Source organism: Quercus lobata, chromosome 3, assembly GCF_001633185.2.
Source record: "Quercus lobata isolate SW786 chromosome 3, ValleyOak3.0 Primary Assembly, whole genome shotgun sequence".
Classification (NCBI taxonomy): Eukaryota; Viridiplantae; Streptophyta; class Magnoliopsida; order Fagales; family Fagaceae; genus Quercus; species Quercus lobata.
Window position 1 is genome coordinate 6,466,241 of NC_044906.1, and position 17,581 is coordinate 6,483,821.

Sequence of the window (17,581 nt, forward strand, 5' to 3'; positions counted from 1 at the left end):
TCGGCAATCCGTTGCGTAATCCTCTTTTTTTTTTTTTTTTTTTTTTTTTCACATTTTAGCATTGCCGAAATAGGGGAAAAATTTTGATTCCCACAAATCTTTTTTTTTTTTTTCCACATTTTCGTCAATGGAATTGCCGAAATTTGTTTTCCTATTTCGGAAATCCGATTGCCATAATCCTTCTCTCTTTTTTTTTCTCACATTTTCGGCAATCCCATTGTCACAATTGCTAAAAAAAATTTTATTCCCCTATTTCGGCAATGGTATTTCCAATTTTTTTTCTCCCTATTTCGGCAATGCAATTGCCTCAAGTAGTTTGTCACTTTTATTTTTCTCCCTATTTCGGCAATGGTATTGCCACCAATTTTTTTTTCCTATTTCGGCAATGCCATTGCCACAATTAGTTGTCACAAAATTTTTTAACTAATAATAACTAATTATATGTGATTTATTGTGAAAATATTGTGGACTAATTATATGTGATTTATTGTGAAAATATTGTGGACATGAAACCTGTTTTTTACTCTTCTAGAGATTTCGAAACCACTTTTTTTTTCCATTATCACAATTGCTAAAAAAAAAAAAATTGTATTCCCCTATTTCGGCAATGACATTGCCGCGATTGCCTTTTTTTTATTTTAAGAGCACTCCACACTCGAGCACACTCAGACACACAGCATTCGGGCAGGAAAACTGGGCAGTGGAATTTCGGCTATGGGAGTGACGAAATTCAACATTTTCTCTCTCCTCCTTTCCTTATTCTCTCTCCTGCTTTTTGGCTGAATTTCGGCAATCCCATTGCCGAAATTCAGTCTCTCTCCTCAATTTCCCAATTAACTTCCAACAGTTCCTATAATGCAAATTAACTTTAAATTTTGCAATATTAACCCAAAAGACTCATTAAAATTTGCTATAGTGTCCTTAGCCATTCAGCTGGTCTACACCTTTTGTACTTTTGATCATTTAAATATACCTATTCTACCTTTTTTTGGTCAAAAAAAAGAGTTTGCTATAATGTTTTTGTTTTAAAAATTATTTTATTATAGTGTTTCTAATAATAAATTTTCAAATTTCAACAAAATAAGCTATATCCATACATAGTTTAAGAAGTAAATCAACCAGTTTTGGAATGCATTAGTCCAAACATCACAATGTTTACAATATTTTACCCTTTTAATTTTATATTTTAAGTTAAAATAAAAAATTCTATTCTATTATAATTACTTAGCAACATTTTCCACTTTAAAAAGATGTGAGAGAGAGACAGAGAGAGACAGAGCTCAGACATGGCAAAAGTTTCAGACTATGGTGCATTCATGGAGAAGTTCTTTCTACAACCAAGCCCATCAGCCCATGAGCTTCCTTTGAATTCACTCACCTTTGCTGTTAAAGACATGTCAGTCCTAATATACACTCTTTCACTTTTATTAGTTTTCAGTTATACTATTTATCAATCATCTTTGTCCTCCAAAAATTCAAAGCTTTCTTACTTGTTTTCTTTTGCTTTTAACTACTGGGTTTTCTCCAATTTTTTATTTTGAAGTGTGTTGGTGCGTGAAAATCATGTGCTGTAAAATTCAGAGTGAGATAGTCTTTTATGAATTTCAACTATTGGGTTTAAGCCATGCTCTTTTGAAGTTTGAAGTTTGAAGTTTGTGTATCTATATTCTTCAATTGTGTGTGCAAGATTCTGCATCAATGTCATCTATTGTTTGTGATTTTGTGTGTGTGTGTGTGGGGGGATAACAATATCAGCAATTGGGTATTTTTTTAATGTGTTGGTCTGCAGATTGTGTGTGTATTAGATTTGTCTTTTTAAGTTTTTTATTTGGAAACAGATATGATGTTGATGGATATGTGACTGGGTTTGGAAATCCTGACTGGGCAAGGACTCATCCGGCTGCCACGTCGACAGCCCCAGCCGTTTTGTCAGTCTTAAGGGCAGGTGCTACATGTATTGGTAAAACTGTCATGGATGAAATGGCATACAGGTTAGTATTGAAAATATCAATAACTTGATTACCATCTATTAACTTTTTATTTTTTTGGAATTGATAACAATTCAATTCAAGATTATCAACATGTCTCTATGTATAACAAATTTTTTCACATGAAAATGACATGAAATATGATACTGAAAAAACACACGTCTGCCTAGTTTCTAATTGCTTACTAAATAGTTGAGGCCTCACTTAGTTATTCATCTTGAAAAAAAAAGGGGCCCTTTACTATTCATATCATAGTTGTTGGGCATATCAATGAAGGGAACGCATATTTTTCACAGTATAGAAGGAGAAAATATACATTATGGCACACCTAGAAATCCATGTGCGCCTGATCGGATACCTGGAGGATCTTCCAGTGGATCAGCTGTTGCTGTAGCCGCAAAGCTTGTTGATTTTGCCTTAGGCAAGTTTCTTTTGTGGACAATTTTTACATTTCCTGGATTTTCCTCAACAAATTTAAACAAAAAGTTCTTCCTATCATAGGAAGTGACACTGGAGGAAGTGTAAGAGTACCTGCATCATACTGTGGAATTCTTGGCTTTCGGCCTTCACATGATGTCGTTTCTACAACTGGAGTTATTCCTATGGCACAGAGTTTTGATAGCATGGGTAAGGAACTGACCATTTGATGGCTTAAATTGAAATTTATAAACTTAATATTGTGTATATCTAAAACAAATTCAACTCTGCACCTGAAAGGTATGGCCATATGGTGATGATATTGTTGACATTGGTACATTGGTTTAGACAATGATGCAACAAGAAACTTCTGTTTTTTGAGTTTTTCCTCAATGTCTAATGACCAAAATTACTGCTATTTTGTTTAATAGTGTGATTAGTGATTCCTCATCTATTTGGTCCTTTTAATCGCATACACTTTTTTCTAACACCAATTTCTCATATAGGATGGTTTGCTAGGGATCCTGTGATTTTGAACAGAGTTGGACAAGTACTAATGCAATTACCTGATGTGGATCCTGTCAACCCCTCCCAGATAATTATTGCTGAAGATTGTTTCCAGCTTTCAGCCATTCCAAGTGATCGTCTTACTGAACCGCTTTTGAAATCAGTGAACAAGCTCTTTGGAGGTTAGTGTCTTGACCGTATAAATTTGTTGGTTGTATAGTTCTATATGTGGGACGAGTTCGTACATCATATAGATTTGACTTAATTCAATCTTGTTTCGTTAGAATTTTAATTACAAAAGCCCCGTCTAGAGTGGATTTATGCAGTATCACCATAAAAAAGATGGTAATTTACTAGAGTGTCTCCTTAATCATGTGGCGAATGAGACCTCTCAAATGCTACAAAGAGAAAGAGAGAAAGCTTAGATCTTTATCAATTTTATGCCACATAGTATTATTTCATTGTTTTTCTGTTTCCAAACACATCAATGTTTGCACAAGTATTTTTTTCACTGAATGAGATGTTGCATCATGCTTTTCACAAATAATGCAGGTGATCTTGTAAAGCATGCAATCCTTGGGGACTATGTCAAGGAAAAAGTTCCAAGTTTAAAACAACTTATGACTGAGGAAACTGCAGATCAAGAGAACAATATACCATCTTTGGCAGCCCTTTCAAGTGCCAGGCAGCTGCTTCAAAGGTGCTGATTTTCACTATCTTAATTGATTCAAACGACTTGAATGATAACTGTGATATTGGTGTTTATCTTTCTAGATGAAAATACTGTTCTTATATAAACATTGGCTCCTGAACTTACTAATTTTGCAAAGCTTAGGTATGAATTCAAGAAACACCATGGTGAATGGGTCAGTACTGTCAAACCTGATTTGGGTCCTGGAATATCAGAAAGGATATGGGCAGCCGTTAGGACAACAGATGAAAATGTGGATGTCTGTCACTCTGTAAGGACTGAACTTCGTGCTGCTCTTAATGCTCTTCTTGGGGTAATCTCTCTTTTCCTATGCTGCTGAATGTTTTAACAAAACTAGGATCGTCTATGTGGAAATCCCATAATCCCACAATTTTTTTTTTATAAATAAGTTTGGTGCTTAATATGTGATCGTGGATGTGTCTATGAGATGACAATATGTGCTTGTATGCCTCTATAGGACACACCCTCATCTTCCATAAAGAGAAACACCCTTGAGGCAAAAGAGGCACTAAAAAGTAAAAGATAATTTGTATGCATTAAAAATTAATTTCTACACTTAGACATTTGTTCTTTTAATCTTTTTATCTTATAAACACATCTCAATCAAATTCTCTCTAATTCAAATTTTAGATCTAGGAGTGATGTGATTGCAGTTGTTCAGTCCATTTAGCTTGAATTTATTTATGTGTGAAACACAATTTGAAAAGGAAAAAAGGATAGTTTTTTCATGCTATTTACACAAACAAGATGGAATATCAGGCCTATTTCTTGGAAATGCATCCCAAAGTGAAAGTGAAATTATTTTCTTCAAGAATTACAGATTGTTTTAAACAAATTACATATGTTGCTTTTTTTTTTTTCTTTTTTCTTTGTTAGAAATATAAATATATATATATATATATATATATATATAATGACTGGTGTTTTCCATTACAGTTGTAGTCATATTCTTTCTACAAGTACTAACTGGAGTTTAAAATTTTTGAAAAGTGGTGAGGGTAGTGAAAGTTGCATTTAGTTATGACATGTTTGTATTTCAAAATTGAGTAAATTTTAGGAAGTATAGAACACCATATCTGCATCTCTTTTCTTTTTCTCTCACAAACAACTTGTAGCAGCTAAAGAAAGTGGTATCATCTTTGATAAATGAATTCAACTTTCCACCATCTTGAGTTACTCTTCTGGATGACGATTTTTCAGGATTGTGGTGTCCTGGCAATTCCCACGGTTTTAGAGGCTCCACCAAAACTACAATGTGATCCAATTTCATTAGATGCTCTTTTTGTCAAGACTTTTAGCTTGCTGTCAATTGCTGGATTATCCGGATTCTGCCAAGTTCTCTCTCTCTCTCTCTATATATGTGTGTGTGTGTGTGTTGTGAGGCATGACATTCCTACTTTTTCCTTGTTTGTTTTAAGACCTTTGAAAAACCACATAAATTTTTTTTTGCATATCTACAGGTGAGCGTACCACTAGGGCTGTATGATAATCTTCCTGTGGCAATTTCCTTGTTGGCGAAACATGGCTCAGATGGGTTCCTGCTTAATCTTGTTGAGTCTCTATACAAAAATATCCAAGAAGAGGTTGGCATTGCTGAGAAAAAGGGTTACTGAATTCTCTCTCCCTAATGTTTTAATGTAAGTGTTAGATCCTACTCAAAGATAATAAATTGGGATAGGGCTTTCTGCTTGCACTTTGTGTTAGGATTAATGCCCTTAAATCCTATTGTATGATTCTATATATGATATTATGTATGACATTATGTATGACTTAATGTTGTGATTAATAAAGTTGTTTTATTATTATCTAAAATAATGGTAACTTGAATATTTAGATATTATCATATAGTCCATGAGATGCATAGTATGTGATTTATATGATTTAGTCACAAGTTCTTTGTAAACTCAGAATTTTAGTTTTAGTCGGTGATGAAATTGGGCATTTCATCTACGAAGACTATAACATATCGACTAAGATGATTTGTCTTGAGCATGGAAGTGGAGACTTCTAGTTGATATGTTTTAAAAGTTAAGACATACTGAACTGGACCGCTATGATTCTCCTAACGACTGTCAAATGAATAATAAATCTCATGACTTCTATTTACATGAACTCTTAATCCTGAAAGAATAATGGACCTGATCATGAAGTGTAGGTTGCTTTGATATATCAGGAGTGAGATCTAAAGTCACGATCAAAACCTCAGTATGTTGGACAGCCACATTTAGTGTTGATGGAACATATATTCTCAAGATAGAATTCATAGTCTCTTAACGGAAATATAAAATATTCCCTTAAAATAAGTTTAATGAGTTTGGTTATTCAGAATGTTAGGCCTAACTACTAAAGTATATATTTATTAAACCGAGTACTCAAAGATTAAAATGTAGTAATCTACAAAGTGGCAGTCTACATTAATGACTTTGTATTACTACGAATATTTAATGAAGATGTTGTATGTACAATAAAGTCTTGGGATATAATTTATTAATAAGGTTTAGAGTGCAATTATATTTATATAGTAGTATTAAATATAATTAATAGTAACTTTAGACTTTTCAAAAGTTGACAGAAAAGCCCAAGGCCCATTAGAGCTAGAGTCTTATTTGTTCTCTTTTGCTCCCACTTCAAGCTACATACTAAAGCCCAATTGGAAATGCCCAAAAGGCTAGCTCAATTAGATAATCAGTTATAGAAAGAGAAACATATAGAATCTTGTAAGAGAATGAAATGGTTTGTATGTGAGTGTTGGACACTCTCTAATTCTCCCTTGAACACATTCATAGAAACTAATTGAGAGACCACACTTCTTGTGTACAAGTGGAATTGAAGTGAAGATTAAAAGTGTTCTCAAGAATTTCTGATCTTTGGTTTTGAATTTCACCGCATCAAGGTATACTCTCTTATTCTTATATTCTGAAATTTACATAGTACATGTTATTAATTGCGAATGAAGTAAATCCGTTAATTTTCCACTACGTATGTTTTGTATGCGATACAAACATGTGTTTTCCATCACTTTGGTGCCACAGAGGCCATTTAATCCCAAAACACTTAATTCTCCAAGTGACTCTGAATTGTAACTAATTACTACTTGATCATCGTCGTCAATATATTGTGCTATTTCCAACTCAATGGATTATACTTCATAGCCAAACCTCTCTCCAGTTTTATCTTCAGTTTGAGACAATCAAGGAATTTTGCGCTAGATATACCGTTCTATAATAGATTTAGGTTTAAAACAATTACTTATCCCAGTTTATAATTTAATACTGGAGATTAGATGGTATAACTTGGACAAAGATTGGAGGCATTGAATAAGATGGCTAGTATTGACAACTTTGTATGCTGTTGATGTATCTAAAAACGAACTCATGTTTATGTAAACATAAAGCAGTCACATCCAGGATGATTCCTCCCTTTTGCTTTGATCTGGTGATAGTTTCCCAGGAGATGAGATGTATGTGTTTTTGATGCTCAGTGTCTCCCCAAAAATAATTTCTAAGGGCTTGTTGCAATGCGGTCCATTACATTGGTAGGAATTAAGTGGTTTCCATGTGGTAGTTTTGCATTGGCAAAAGAACTGATTTGATGAGCGTTTTGTCTTACCATCCAGGGATAAGAGTCTGTGTTGTCATACCCGAATTCGATGAGTGTTTTCTCCTTGTTTTATTTATATATTTATTTTTATGTGGCCACCTTATCATAGATGGAGGATATCCCTGCATGATTGAAACATCTGAAACTGTGGATGTGGTTGCTCTAAAAAATCCTTGTTCACATCTCAGTCTTTGCCCTCTCATTCTTTTCATTTTGAAATATCAAGGTATTGTTTACAGTCCGAAATAGCGAAAGGGTAGTAAGGACAGTCTCTATTACTCATACTGTGTGTAAATAAACAATGTCCAAATACAATTTAAATCGTGTGTTTTTCCGAAGGGTAAGATCTTTCTACTTTTTCTTACCACACATTTTTCGAAATAGTCACCAATCAAATTATGAATTATGGAGGCATGCTTATACTTTTTTGTATTTTCAATTAAAATATTTAGATTTCAATTCACCCCAACCCTAATTATTAACGTATTAAAATGACCCTTACCAATGTTTTTAAGTGTAACTGTTGTATCATGTATATATTGGAGACTGTACACTATTATATTTGTAAAATCCAATCTGACAAGGAAATAACTAAATGAAGAAGATTTGAAATGGGGTAGATTTTAGTTTAACAAACTATTTAATTATAGTAAAATACAGTTAACATCTTTGGTATTTTAGTTAATACCAATCAAGTTTAAGACTTTTTAAAATTGACCAATTTGATCTCTAATCACTGTGAGAAAGAAGAGAAAATGAGTAACGTTTGAGTGACTAAGAGCATTCACATTCGATTTCTACAAAAAATTCAATTTTACTATCTTAAAAGCTAATTTATCATTTATACCATACTATTTTACAACACACCCAACATCCTAACTTTTATTTTCCTATTCAACTCATTAAAATAATATAATCCAAGCTTGCTACAATGCTATAGTGTCATCCTACCCAATAAAATATAATAAACATTATAAAATTTTTGCTACAGTGCCATCCTATATTTAGGATGGCGCTTTAGCACAACTGCAATTTTTTTTTTCAATTACAAGACCGGGTAACGTGGGTTTTGGGGGATTTGTTGCTAAATTTCACCTACATATGACATACGAGAGACCCAATACTAATGCTCCAAGAGCATCCACACTAGATGTGGTAAATGTGCCAAATGCCAAATATTTGGCACATTTACCACACCAAACACCGAAAACCATCTTTATCAAATGTTTCAAATGCCATAATTTTTGCAACATATGAACAGTGCCGTTGCATATTTGCCACTGTACGGACGGAAATGGTATACTGATTAATATTTTTTATTCTCTTTTCTCTCTCCTCTCTCTTCAGTTTATTCTTTTCTCTTCTCTCTCACCTCTGTTCTCTCTCACCGATTCTCTTCTCTCTCACCTTTGTCATCGCCGATCCATCATCGCCGATCTCTCACCGATTGCATTTTGCATCGTCGTCGCCGATTGGAATCGACGTGGGCATCGACGTTGAGGTGAGATCGGAGTGTTCGTCACGATCGTGGGCATCGACGTTGAGATCTTGATCGTGGGCATCAACGTTGAGGTGAGGTGAGATCTTGATCGTGGGTTGCTAGTGCTAGTGGGTTTGAGTTAATCGGAGTGTTTTCTGGGTTTGAGTTGATCGAAGTGTTTTCTGGGTTTGAGTTGATCGGAGTGCTAGTGGGCATCGACGTTGAGTTGATCAAGATCTTGATTGTGAGTTGAGGTGAGGTGAGATCTTGATCAGAGTGTTTTCTGGGTTTGAGTTGCTGTGCTGGGTGTTGCTTTGTTTTTAATGGGTTTTGTGGTGGGTTGTTGATGATGGTGGTTGTGGTGGTTTTGTTTTTAGTTTTTAGTTTTGCAATGGATTGTGGCTGCCACGGTGGTGGCGGCAGCGGCGATAGCAGTGTTGTGGTTGTTATTTATTGTGTTAGATATATTATTTTAATGTATAGAAAATATTATTTTAATGTATAGAATTGAATGATAAAACATCTGATAAATACGATGTAAAATGATGTGATAAAATAATAAAGTAGGTCTTTAGTGTAGTAAAATTGTATTTTTTTTTGCAACATCTACTGTGAATGCTTTAAGTATGATACAACATTTCTCCCCCAAGTGCCCGTTTGTTTCAGCGTTTTCAGCTCAAAACGCGCGTTTTCAAAAACGCCAGACCGAAAATAGTGTTTGGTAAGTATAAAACGCAACTTTTTGGAAAAAGTTGCGTTTTATATTTGTGAAGAAACGCGCGTTTGAGTTTATGGAGCTCTGGAGGTCCATAAACAAAAACTTATGCGCGTTTTGATTTTGAGCCGTTGGGCTCTTCCAAAAATTACGAAATTATCCTTGATAAATCATCCATTCTCATCTCATCTCTCTACTCTCCCAACAAATTTTCAACTCCAAACACAAAAAAATCTATAACAAATTCCCAAATAATCTCTCTGCTCTCCCAACAAATTTCCAAATCCAAACACAAAAAAATCTATAACAAATTCCCAAAACAGCAAAGGAAAAAAAAAAATCAATCCTTTGCAAATTAGGATTTCTCAAAATGCAAAAAAAAAAAAAATCAGAATGTAGCAAAATCTTTCAAATGGAGTTTGTTACCCATCTTGCGGTGGATGAGTTCCGGTGGCTCTTAGAACACGCCGGGAACGCAATCATCAAAGCGACTGGCACCGAAACAGTCCCCGCCATCGCCGTCTCCGGAATAGAAGCCGATTTGACAAGAAAAGGAACGAACGAAAAGGACGGAAAAAAAAAATTCTGGAAAGAAAAGGATACAGATTTACTCTGGAGTTGGATGAGTTGTGTGAGTTTGGTTCAACTCACTCTGGAAAGAAAAGAAGGAGAGCTATGGTGGAACGTTCTGGACTGAAGAGGTATGAAGTGGTATGAAGAAATGAAGAAAAAAAAAAGGTGGAACGTTCTGGACTAAAGAGGAAAGGAGGAAAAAGAAAAAAAGAAAAAAAAAGGAGAGCTGTGGTGGAAGTGGAACGTTCTGGACTGAAGAGGTGGAACGTTCTGTAAGTGGTATGAAGAAATGAATTAAAGAGGAAAGGAGGAAAAAAAAAAAAAAAAAAAAAAAGAAAAGAGTGTGGGTACGTGTGTGGAGGAGAAAAAAAGAGAGGAAAAAAAGAAAAAGTAAGGAGAGCCACGTGGGTGGAGAGAAAAAAAGAGATAAAAAAGAAACGTTATCACAATATTTTCACAATAAATTTTAAGGTAGGATATTATTAGCTACTATTAGTGAGAAAAAAATAATTTTTTTAGAAAGAGAAAAAAAAATTTTAATGGTATGTTAAAATAAAAATCAGTATCAATTTTTATCACAATATTTTCACAATACTTTCATAATAAATCTTAAGTGGTAGGTTATTATTAGATAATATTGGTGAGAAAAATATAATTTTTTTAGAAAGAGAAAAATTGATTTAAGTATAATGAAGTAGTTGATTTAAGTATGAAATAAACTCACATAATTAAAAAAAAAAGTATGAAATAAATTCTCTTATATACACATTGTCCTTTTTGGTAATTTACCCCTCAAACTGCCACTTTTATAAGTGCTGACCAAACACTCAGCTTTTTCATTATGCACTTTTTAACAGCTTTTACCAAACACTCAACTTTTTGAAACTCCACTTTTTCATTATGCACTTTTAATAAAACTCTACTTTTTCATTATGCACTTTTACAAAAAGCTGAACCAAACTCACCCTCAAGTCTGCGTTTGTGTTTTTTAGTGGCCCCCATGGTAATGTTCACGTAGCCACAACTTGTGAAAAACGCACTATTAAAATTTGCTACAGTGTCCAGAGCCATACAAATAGCCTACACCTTTTATACTTTTGTTCATTTAAATATACCTATTCTACTTTTTTTCCGGTCCCAAAAAAAAAGTTTGTTACGGTTTTTTTATTTTAAAAATTATTTTGTTATAGTATTTTCAGTAATAAATTTTCAGTTTTCAGACAAATAAGTGGTATTCAAACAAAGTTTAAGAACTAAATCAATCAATTTTGGACTACATTAGTCCAAACCTCACAATGTTTACCATATTTTACCCTTTTAATTTTATATTTTAAGTTAAAATAAAAAATTCTATTCTATTATAATTACGTGGCAACATTTTCCACTTTAAAAAGATGAGAGAGAGAGAGAGAGCTCAGACATGGCAATAGATTCAGACTATGGTGCATTCATGGAGAAGTTCGTTCTACAATCAAGCCCATCATCCCATGAGCTTCCTTTGAATTCACTCACCTTTGCTGTTAAAGACATGTCAGTCCTAATATACACTCTTTCACTTTTATTAGTTTTCAGTTATATTTTTTATCAATCATCTTTGTCCTCCGAAAATTCAAAGCTTTCGCACTTGTTTTCTTTTGCTTTTAACTACTGGGCTTTCTCCAATTTTTTATTTTGAAGTGTATTGGTGCGTGAAAATCATGTGCTGTAAAATTCAGAGTGAGATAGTCTTTTATGAATTTCAACTATTGGGTTTAAGCCATGCTCTTTTGAAGTTTGAAGTTTGTGTATCTATATTCTTCAATTGTGTGCAAGCTTCTGCATCAATGTCATCTATTGTTTGTGATTTTGTGTGTGTGTATGTGTGTGTGGGGAGGATAACAATATCAGCAATTGGGTATTTTTTTTTAATGTGTTGGTCTGCAGATTGTGTGTGTATTAGATTTGTCTTTTAAGTTTTTTATTTGGAAACAGATATGATGTTGATGGATATGTGACTGGCTTTGGAAATCCTGACTGGGCAAGGACTCATCCGGCTGCCACGTCGACAGCCCCAGCCGTTTTGGCAGTCTTAAGGGCAGGTGCTACATGTATTGGTAAAACTGTCATGGATGAAATGGCATATAGGTTAGTATTGAAAATATCAATAACTTGATTACTATCTATTAACTTTTTTTTTTTTTTTTTGGAATTGATAACAATTCAATTCAAGATTATCAACGTGTCTCTATGTATAACATATAGTCTAAACAAATTTTTTCACATGGAAGATGACATGAAATATGATACTGAAAAAATACATGTCTGCCTAGTTTCTAATAGCTTACTAAATAGTTGAGGCCTCACTTAGTTATTCATCTTGAAAAAAAAAAAAAAAAAAAAAAAGGGCCCTTTAATATTCACATCATAGTTGTTGGGCATATCAATGAAGGACAGCATATTTTTCACAGTATAAATGGAGAAAATATACATTATGGCACACCTAGAAATCCATGTGCTCCTGATCGGGTACCCGGAGGATCTTCCAGTGGATCTGCTGTTGCTGTAGGAGCAAAGCTTGTTGATTTTGCCTTAGGCGAGTTTCTTTCATGGATAATTTTTATGTTTCTTGGATTTTCCTCAATAAATTTAAACAAAAAGTACTTTCTTTCGTAGGAACTGACACTGGAGGAAGTATAAGAGTACCTGCATCATACTGTGGAATTCTTGGCTTTCGGCCTTCACATGATGTCATTTCTACAACTGGAGTTATTCCTATGGCACAGAGTTTTGATAGCATGGGTAAGGAGCTGAAGCTAATCGATGGCTTGATTTGAAATGTCTAAACTTAAAATTGTGTATATCTGAAACAAATTCAACTCTGCACCTGAAAGGTATGGCCATATGGTGATGATATTGTTGACATTGGTACATTGGTTTAGACAATGATGCAACAAGAAACTTCTGTTTTTTGAGTTTTTCCTTAATGTCTCAAGACCAAAATTGCTGCTATTTTGTATAATAGTGTGATTAGTGATTCCTTATCTATTTGGTCCTTTTAATGGCATACACTTTTTTTTTTAACACCAATTTCTCATCCAGGATGGTTTGCTAGGGATCCTGTGATTTTGAACAGAGTTGGACGAGTACTACTGCAATTACCTAATGTGGATGCTGTCAACCCCTCTCAGATAATTATTGCTGAGGATTGTTTCCAGCTTTCAGCCATTCCAAGTGATCGTGTTACTGAACCACTTTTTAAATCAGTGAGCAAGCTCTTTGGAGGTTAGTGCATAGACCATATAAATTTGTTGTTTGTATAGTTCTATATGTGGGATGAGTTCATACATCATATAGATTTGAAATAATTCAATCTAGTTTCCTTAGAATTTTAATTACAAAAGCACTGTCTATAGTGGATTTATGCAGTATCACCCTGAAAAAGATGGCAATTAACTAGAGTGTCTCCTTAGTCATGTGGTGAATGAGACCTCTCAAATGCTACAAAGAGAGAGAGAAAGCTTAGATCTTTATAAATTTTATGTCATAGAATAATATTTCATTGTTTTTCTGTTTCCAAACACATCCATGGTTGCACAAGTATTTTTTTTTTCACTGAATGAGATATCGCATCATGCTTTTCACAAATAATGCAGGTGATCTTGTAAAGCATGCAATCCTTGGGGACTATGTCAAGGAAAAAGTTCCGAGTTTAAAACAATTTATGACTAAGGAAAATGCAGATCAAGAGTACAATATACCATCTTTGGCAGCCCTTTCAAGTGCCATGCGGCTGCTTCAAAGGTGCTGATTTTCACTATCTCAATTGATTCAAACGACTTGAATGATAACTGTGATATTGGTGTGGATCTTTCTAGATGAAAATACTGTTCTTATATAAACATTGGCTCCTGAACTTGCTAATTTTGCAAAGCATAGGTATGAATTCAAGAAAAACCATGGTGAATGGGTCAGTACTGTCAAACCTGATTTGGGTCCTGGAATATCAGAAAGGGTATGGGAAGCCATTAGGACAACAGATGAAAATGTGGATGTCTGTCACTCTGTAAAGACTGAACTACGTGCTGCTCTTAATGCTCTTCTTGGGGTACTCTCTCTTTCTATGCTGTTGAATGCTTCAACAAAACTAGGATCGTCTACATGGAAATCCCATAATCCCAGAATTATTTTTTTTAAAATAAGTTTGGAGCTTAATATGTGATCGTGGATGTGTCTATGAGATGACAATATGTGCTTGTATGCATGCAGGTATGCCTCTATAGGACACACCCTCATCTTCCATAAAGAGAAACACCCTTAAGGCAAAAGAGGCACTAAAAAGTCAAAGATAATTTGTATGCATTAAAAATTAAGTTCTACACGCAAACATTTGTTCTTTTTATCTTATAAACACATCTCAGTCAAATTCTTTCTAATTCAAATTTTAGAATTAGGAGTGATGTGATTGCAGTTGTTCAGTCTATTTAGCTTCAATTTATTTATGTGTGAAACACAATTTGAAAAAGAAAAAAAGGAAAGTGTTTTCATGCTATTGACAAAAACAAGATGGTATATCAGGCCTATTTCTTGGAAATGCATCCCAAAGTGAAAGTGAAATTATTTTCTTCAAGAATTACAGATTGTTTGAAACAAATTACATATATTTCTTTTTAAAAATTAAAAAATAATATATATATATATGGTGTTTTCCATTGCGGTTTTAGTCATATTCTTTCTACAAGTACTAACTGGAGTTTAAAATTTTTGAAAAGTGGTGAGGATGGTGAAAGTTGCATAAAGTTATGACATGTTTGCATTTCAAAATTGAGTAAATTTTAGGAAGTATAGAGCACCATATCTGCATCTCTTTTCTTTTTCTCTCACAAACAACCTATAGCAGCAAAAGAAAGTGGTATCATCTCTGATAAATGAATTCAACTTTCCACTAGCTTGAGTTACTCTTCTGGATGATGATTTTTCAGGATTGTGGTGTCCTGGCAATTCCCACAGTTCCAGGGCCTCCACCAAAACTACAATGTGATCCAATTCCATTAGAAGCTTTTCGTGCCAAGGCTTTTAGCTTGCTATCAATTGCTGGAGTATCCGGATTCTGCCAAGTTCTCTCTCTCTCTCTCTCTCTCTCTATATATATATATATGTGTGTGTGTGTGTGTGTGTGTGTGTGTGTGTTGTGAGGCATGACGTTCTTACTTTTTCCTTGTTTGTTTTAAAACCTTTTAAAAAACCACATAAGTTTGTTTCTGCATATCTACAGGTGAGTATTCCACTAGGGCTCTATGATAATCTTCCTGTGGCAATTTCCTTGTTGGCAAAACATGGTTCAGATGGGTTCCTGCTTAATCTTGTTGAGTCTCTGTACAAAAATATCCAAGAAGAGGTTGGCATTGCTGAGAAAAAGGGTTACTGAATTCTCTCTCCCTAATATTTTATTGTAAGTGTTAGATCCTACTCAAAAATATAAAATTGGGATAGGGTTTTCTGCTTGCACTTTTGTGCCACACAGGCCATTTAATCCCAAAACATTTTAATTCTCCAAGTAACTCTGAAATGTAACTAATAACTACTTGATCATCATCAATATATTGTGCTATTTCCAACTCAATGGATTAAACTTCATAACCAGAACTTTCTCCAGATTATCTTCAGTTTGAGACAATCAAGGAATTTTGCACTAGATATACTTTTTGATAATAGATTTAGGTTTGGAACAATTACTTAACCCAGTTTATAATTTAATGCTGGAGGTTAGATAGTATAACTTGGACAAAGATTGGAGCCACTGAATAAGACGGCCAGTAATGACAACTTTGTATGCTGTTGATGTATCTAAAAACAAACTCATGCTTATGTAAACATAAAGCAGTCACATCCAGAATGATTTCTCCCTGTTGCTTTGATCTGGTGATAGTTTCCCAGGAGATGAGATGTATGTGTTTTTGAAGCTCAGTGTCTCCCCAAAAATGATTTGTAAGGGCTTGTTGCAATGCGGTCCACTACATTGGCAGGAATTAAGGTGGTTTGCATGTGGTAGTTTAGCTTTGGCAAAAGGACTGATTTGATGAGTGTTAGTCTACCAGCCATGGATAAGCGTCTGTGTTGCCATACCCGAATTCGAGCAGTGATTCAGTCTAATAAAGGGATGAATGAGGTACCAAGTTTCCTGGAGGTGATGAGGGGTAGACCTAAATATTTTCCTAACACACAATTTATTTGCACAACATTGTGTGTAACATGATAGTATGTAATAGAGCTAGCTTTACCATTCCGTAACAAACTCCTCTGAAAGTTGTGAAGGGAGAGGTAGCTTTACCATTCCGTAACACCGAGATGGAGGAAGAGGTTAGAGAAGCCATGATAAGATCAATAGTTTGTTGTGGGAATTGGAAGAATTGTAAGGTAAATTTTATGAAGGGCCACTCAAGGTCATTGTAAGCTATTTCTAAGTCAATTTTGGCAGCTATGAGGCCCTTTTGTCCTTTTGTTTTTTGATAATCTTCAATATTATTCAAAGAGAGGCAAACTACATAGCACTACAATCAACCTCACAGGCGGTCCTTAAGACCAATGGAAGACTGAGTTTATTGAAACAAAAGAACAGAAGGACTCACGAGAATTAAGGGAGAGTTTGGCAGCTGTATGAGCAGCGTTGTTACAAACTCTTTTGACCCAACAAAAACTACAGCTAACAAAAGACTCTTTAAAATTTAAGATGTTACTGATGATATTGCTAATGGTCCAGTCAGGAGTGTATAGGGTGGAGGAGAGTGGATCAAAGCAGTTTTTTGCGTCACCTTCAAAAATGACATGACTCAATTTTTCAGCTTGAGCGAGTTGAACTGCCCAAAGGATGGAGTGAGCTTTGGCTCGGATGGGGGAGCAATGAGGAAGAATTCTGGTCCATACCTTAATGATTTGGCCTTGTTCATCCCTGGCTATCACTGCTAGAGCACAGCTGTGGTTTGCATCAACGTTGAGCTTAGTGTATCCTTGGGGTGGTGGGTGCCATTTGGGACAAGGTCAACTGTCTTGTTGTAGATGTGCCTATGCTTATTCTAAGAGAAGAGTATTCGGCCACATTTTGCCCTTGTTTCCTCTAAATAAGATGAATCGTTTCTTGGACAATGATTGGAAGAAATTTTCTTAGATACAAAACAAGAATTTTTTAGAGCAATTAGTACAGCGGATTGCACAAGCTAATAGGACGCAGTTGGTGCACAGTTTCTTGGCTTAACTTTTGGAATCAAGACCAGATTAATTCTAGCAGTAATAAAAATGGTTTGGATAAATTTAGCTAGATCTACTTCCATAATGTCCCATGATTGTTGAAAAATTTGTGCATGAGAAAGTCCCTAAAATTTTTATTATTATATATGACTTCGAAGAATTAATAGACAATTTTTTTTAATAAATTATTTACTTTTCTTATTATTTTGTAGTATCACACCTTTTTTTATTAAATAAAAATATAATTTAAAAAAAATTAAAAAAATCTATATATACTACATCATATACTATATTATATAATAAAAGTTAGACTTAGAAGTCGGTGTTGCACCAAATTAAGTTAGGCTTAGAAGTTGTGATTGCATCAA

General features: G+C 34.4%; 2 protein-coding genes across 2 annotated transcripts; both read left to right on the top strand.

The window, feature by feature from the left end:
- Positions 1–1,257: 1,257 nt before the first annotated feature.
- Positions 1,258–5,401, top strand: LOC115981528 (amidase 1-like). Its single transcript, XM_031103732.1, has 9 exons — positions 1,258–1,396; positions 1,839–1,991; positions 2,285–2,409; positions 2,490–2,615; positions 2,912–3,094; positions 3,465–3,612; positions 3,748–3,916; positions 4,825–4,959; positions 5,085–5,401. Exons 1-9 carry the CDS (start codon positions 1,287–1,289, stop codon positions 5,235–5,237), a joined length of 1,302 nt encoding a protein of 433 aa, XP_030959592.1. The 5' UTR covers positions 1,258–1,286; the 3' UTR covers positions 5,238–5,401.
- Positions 5,402–11,393: 5,992 nt separating this feature from the next.
- On the top strand, positions 11,394–15,605 carry LOC115981527 (amidase 1-like). The gene is made up of 9 exons (XM_031103731.1): positions 11,394–11,522; positions 11,964–12,116; positions 12,440–12,564; positions 12,645–12,770; positions 13,071–13,253; positions 13,625–13,772; positions 13,908–14,076; positions 14,951–15,085; positions 15,244–15,605. The coding sequence occupies exons 1-9, from the start codon at positions 11,413–11,415 to the stop codon at positions 15,394–15,396; spliced, it is 1,302 nt and encodes a 433-aa protein (XP_030959591.1). The 5' UTR covers positions 11,394–11,412; the 3' UTR covers positions 15,397–15,605.
- The last annotated feature ends 1,976 nt before the right edge of the window (positions 15,606–17,581 follow it).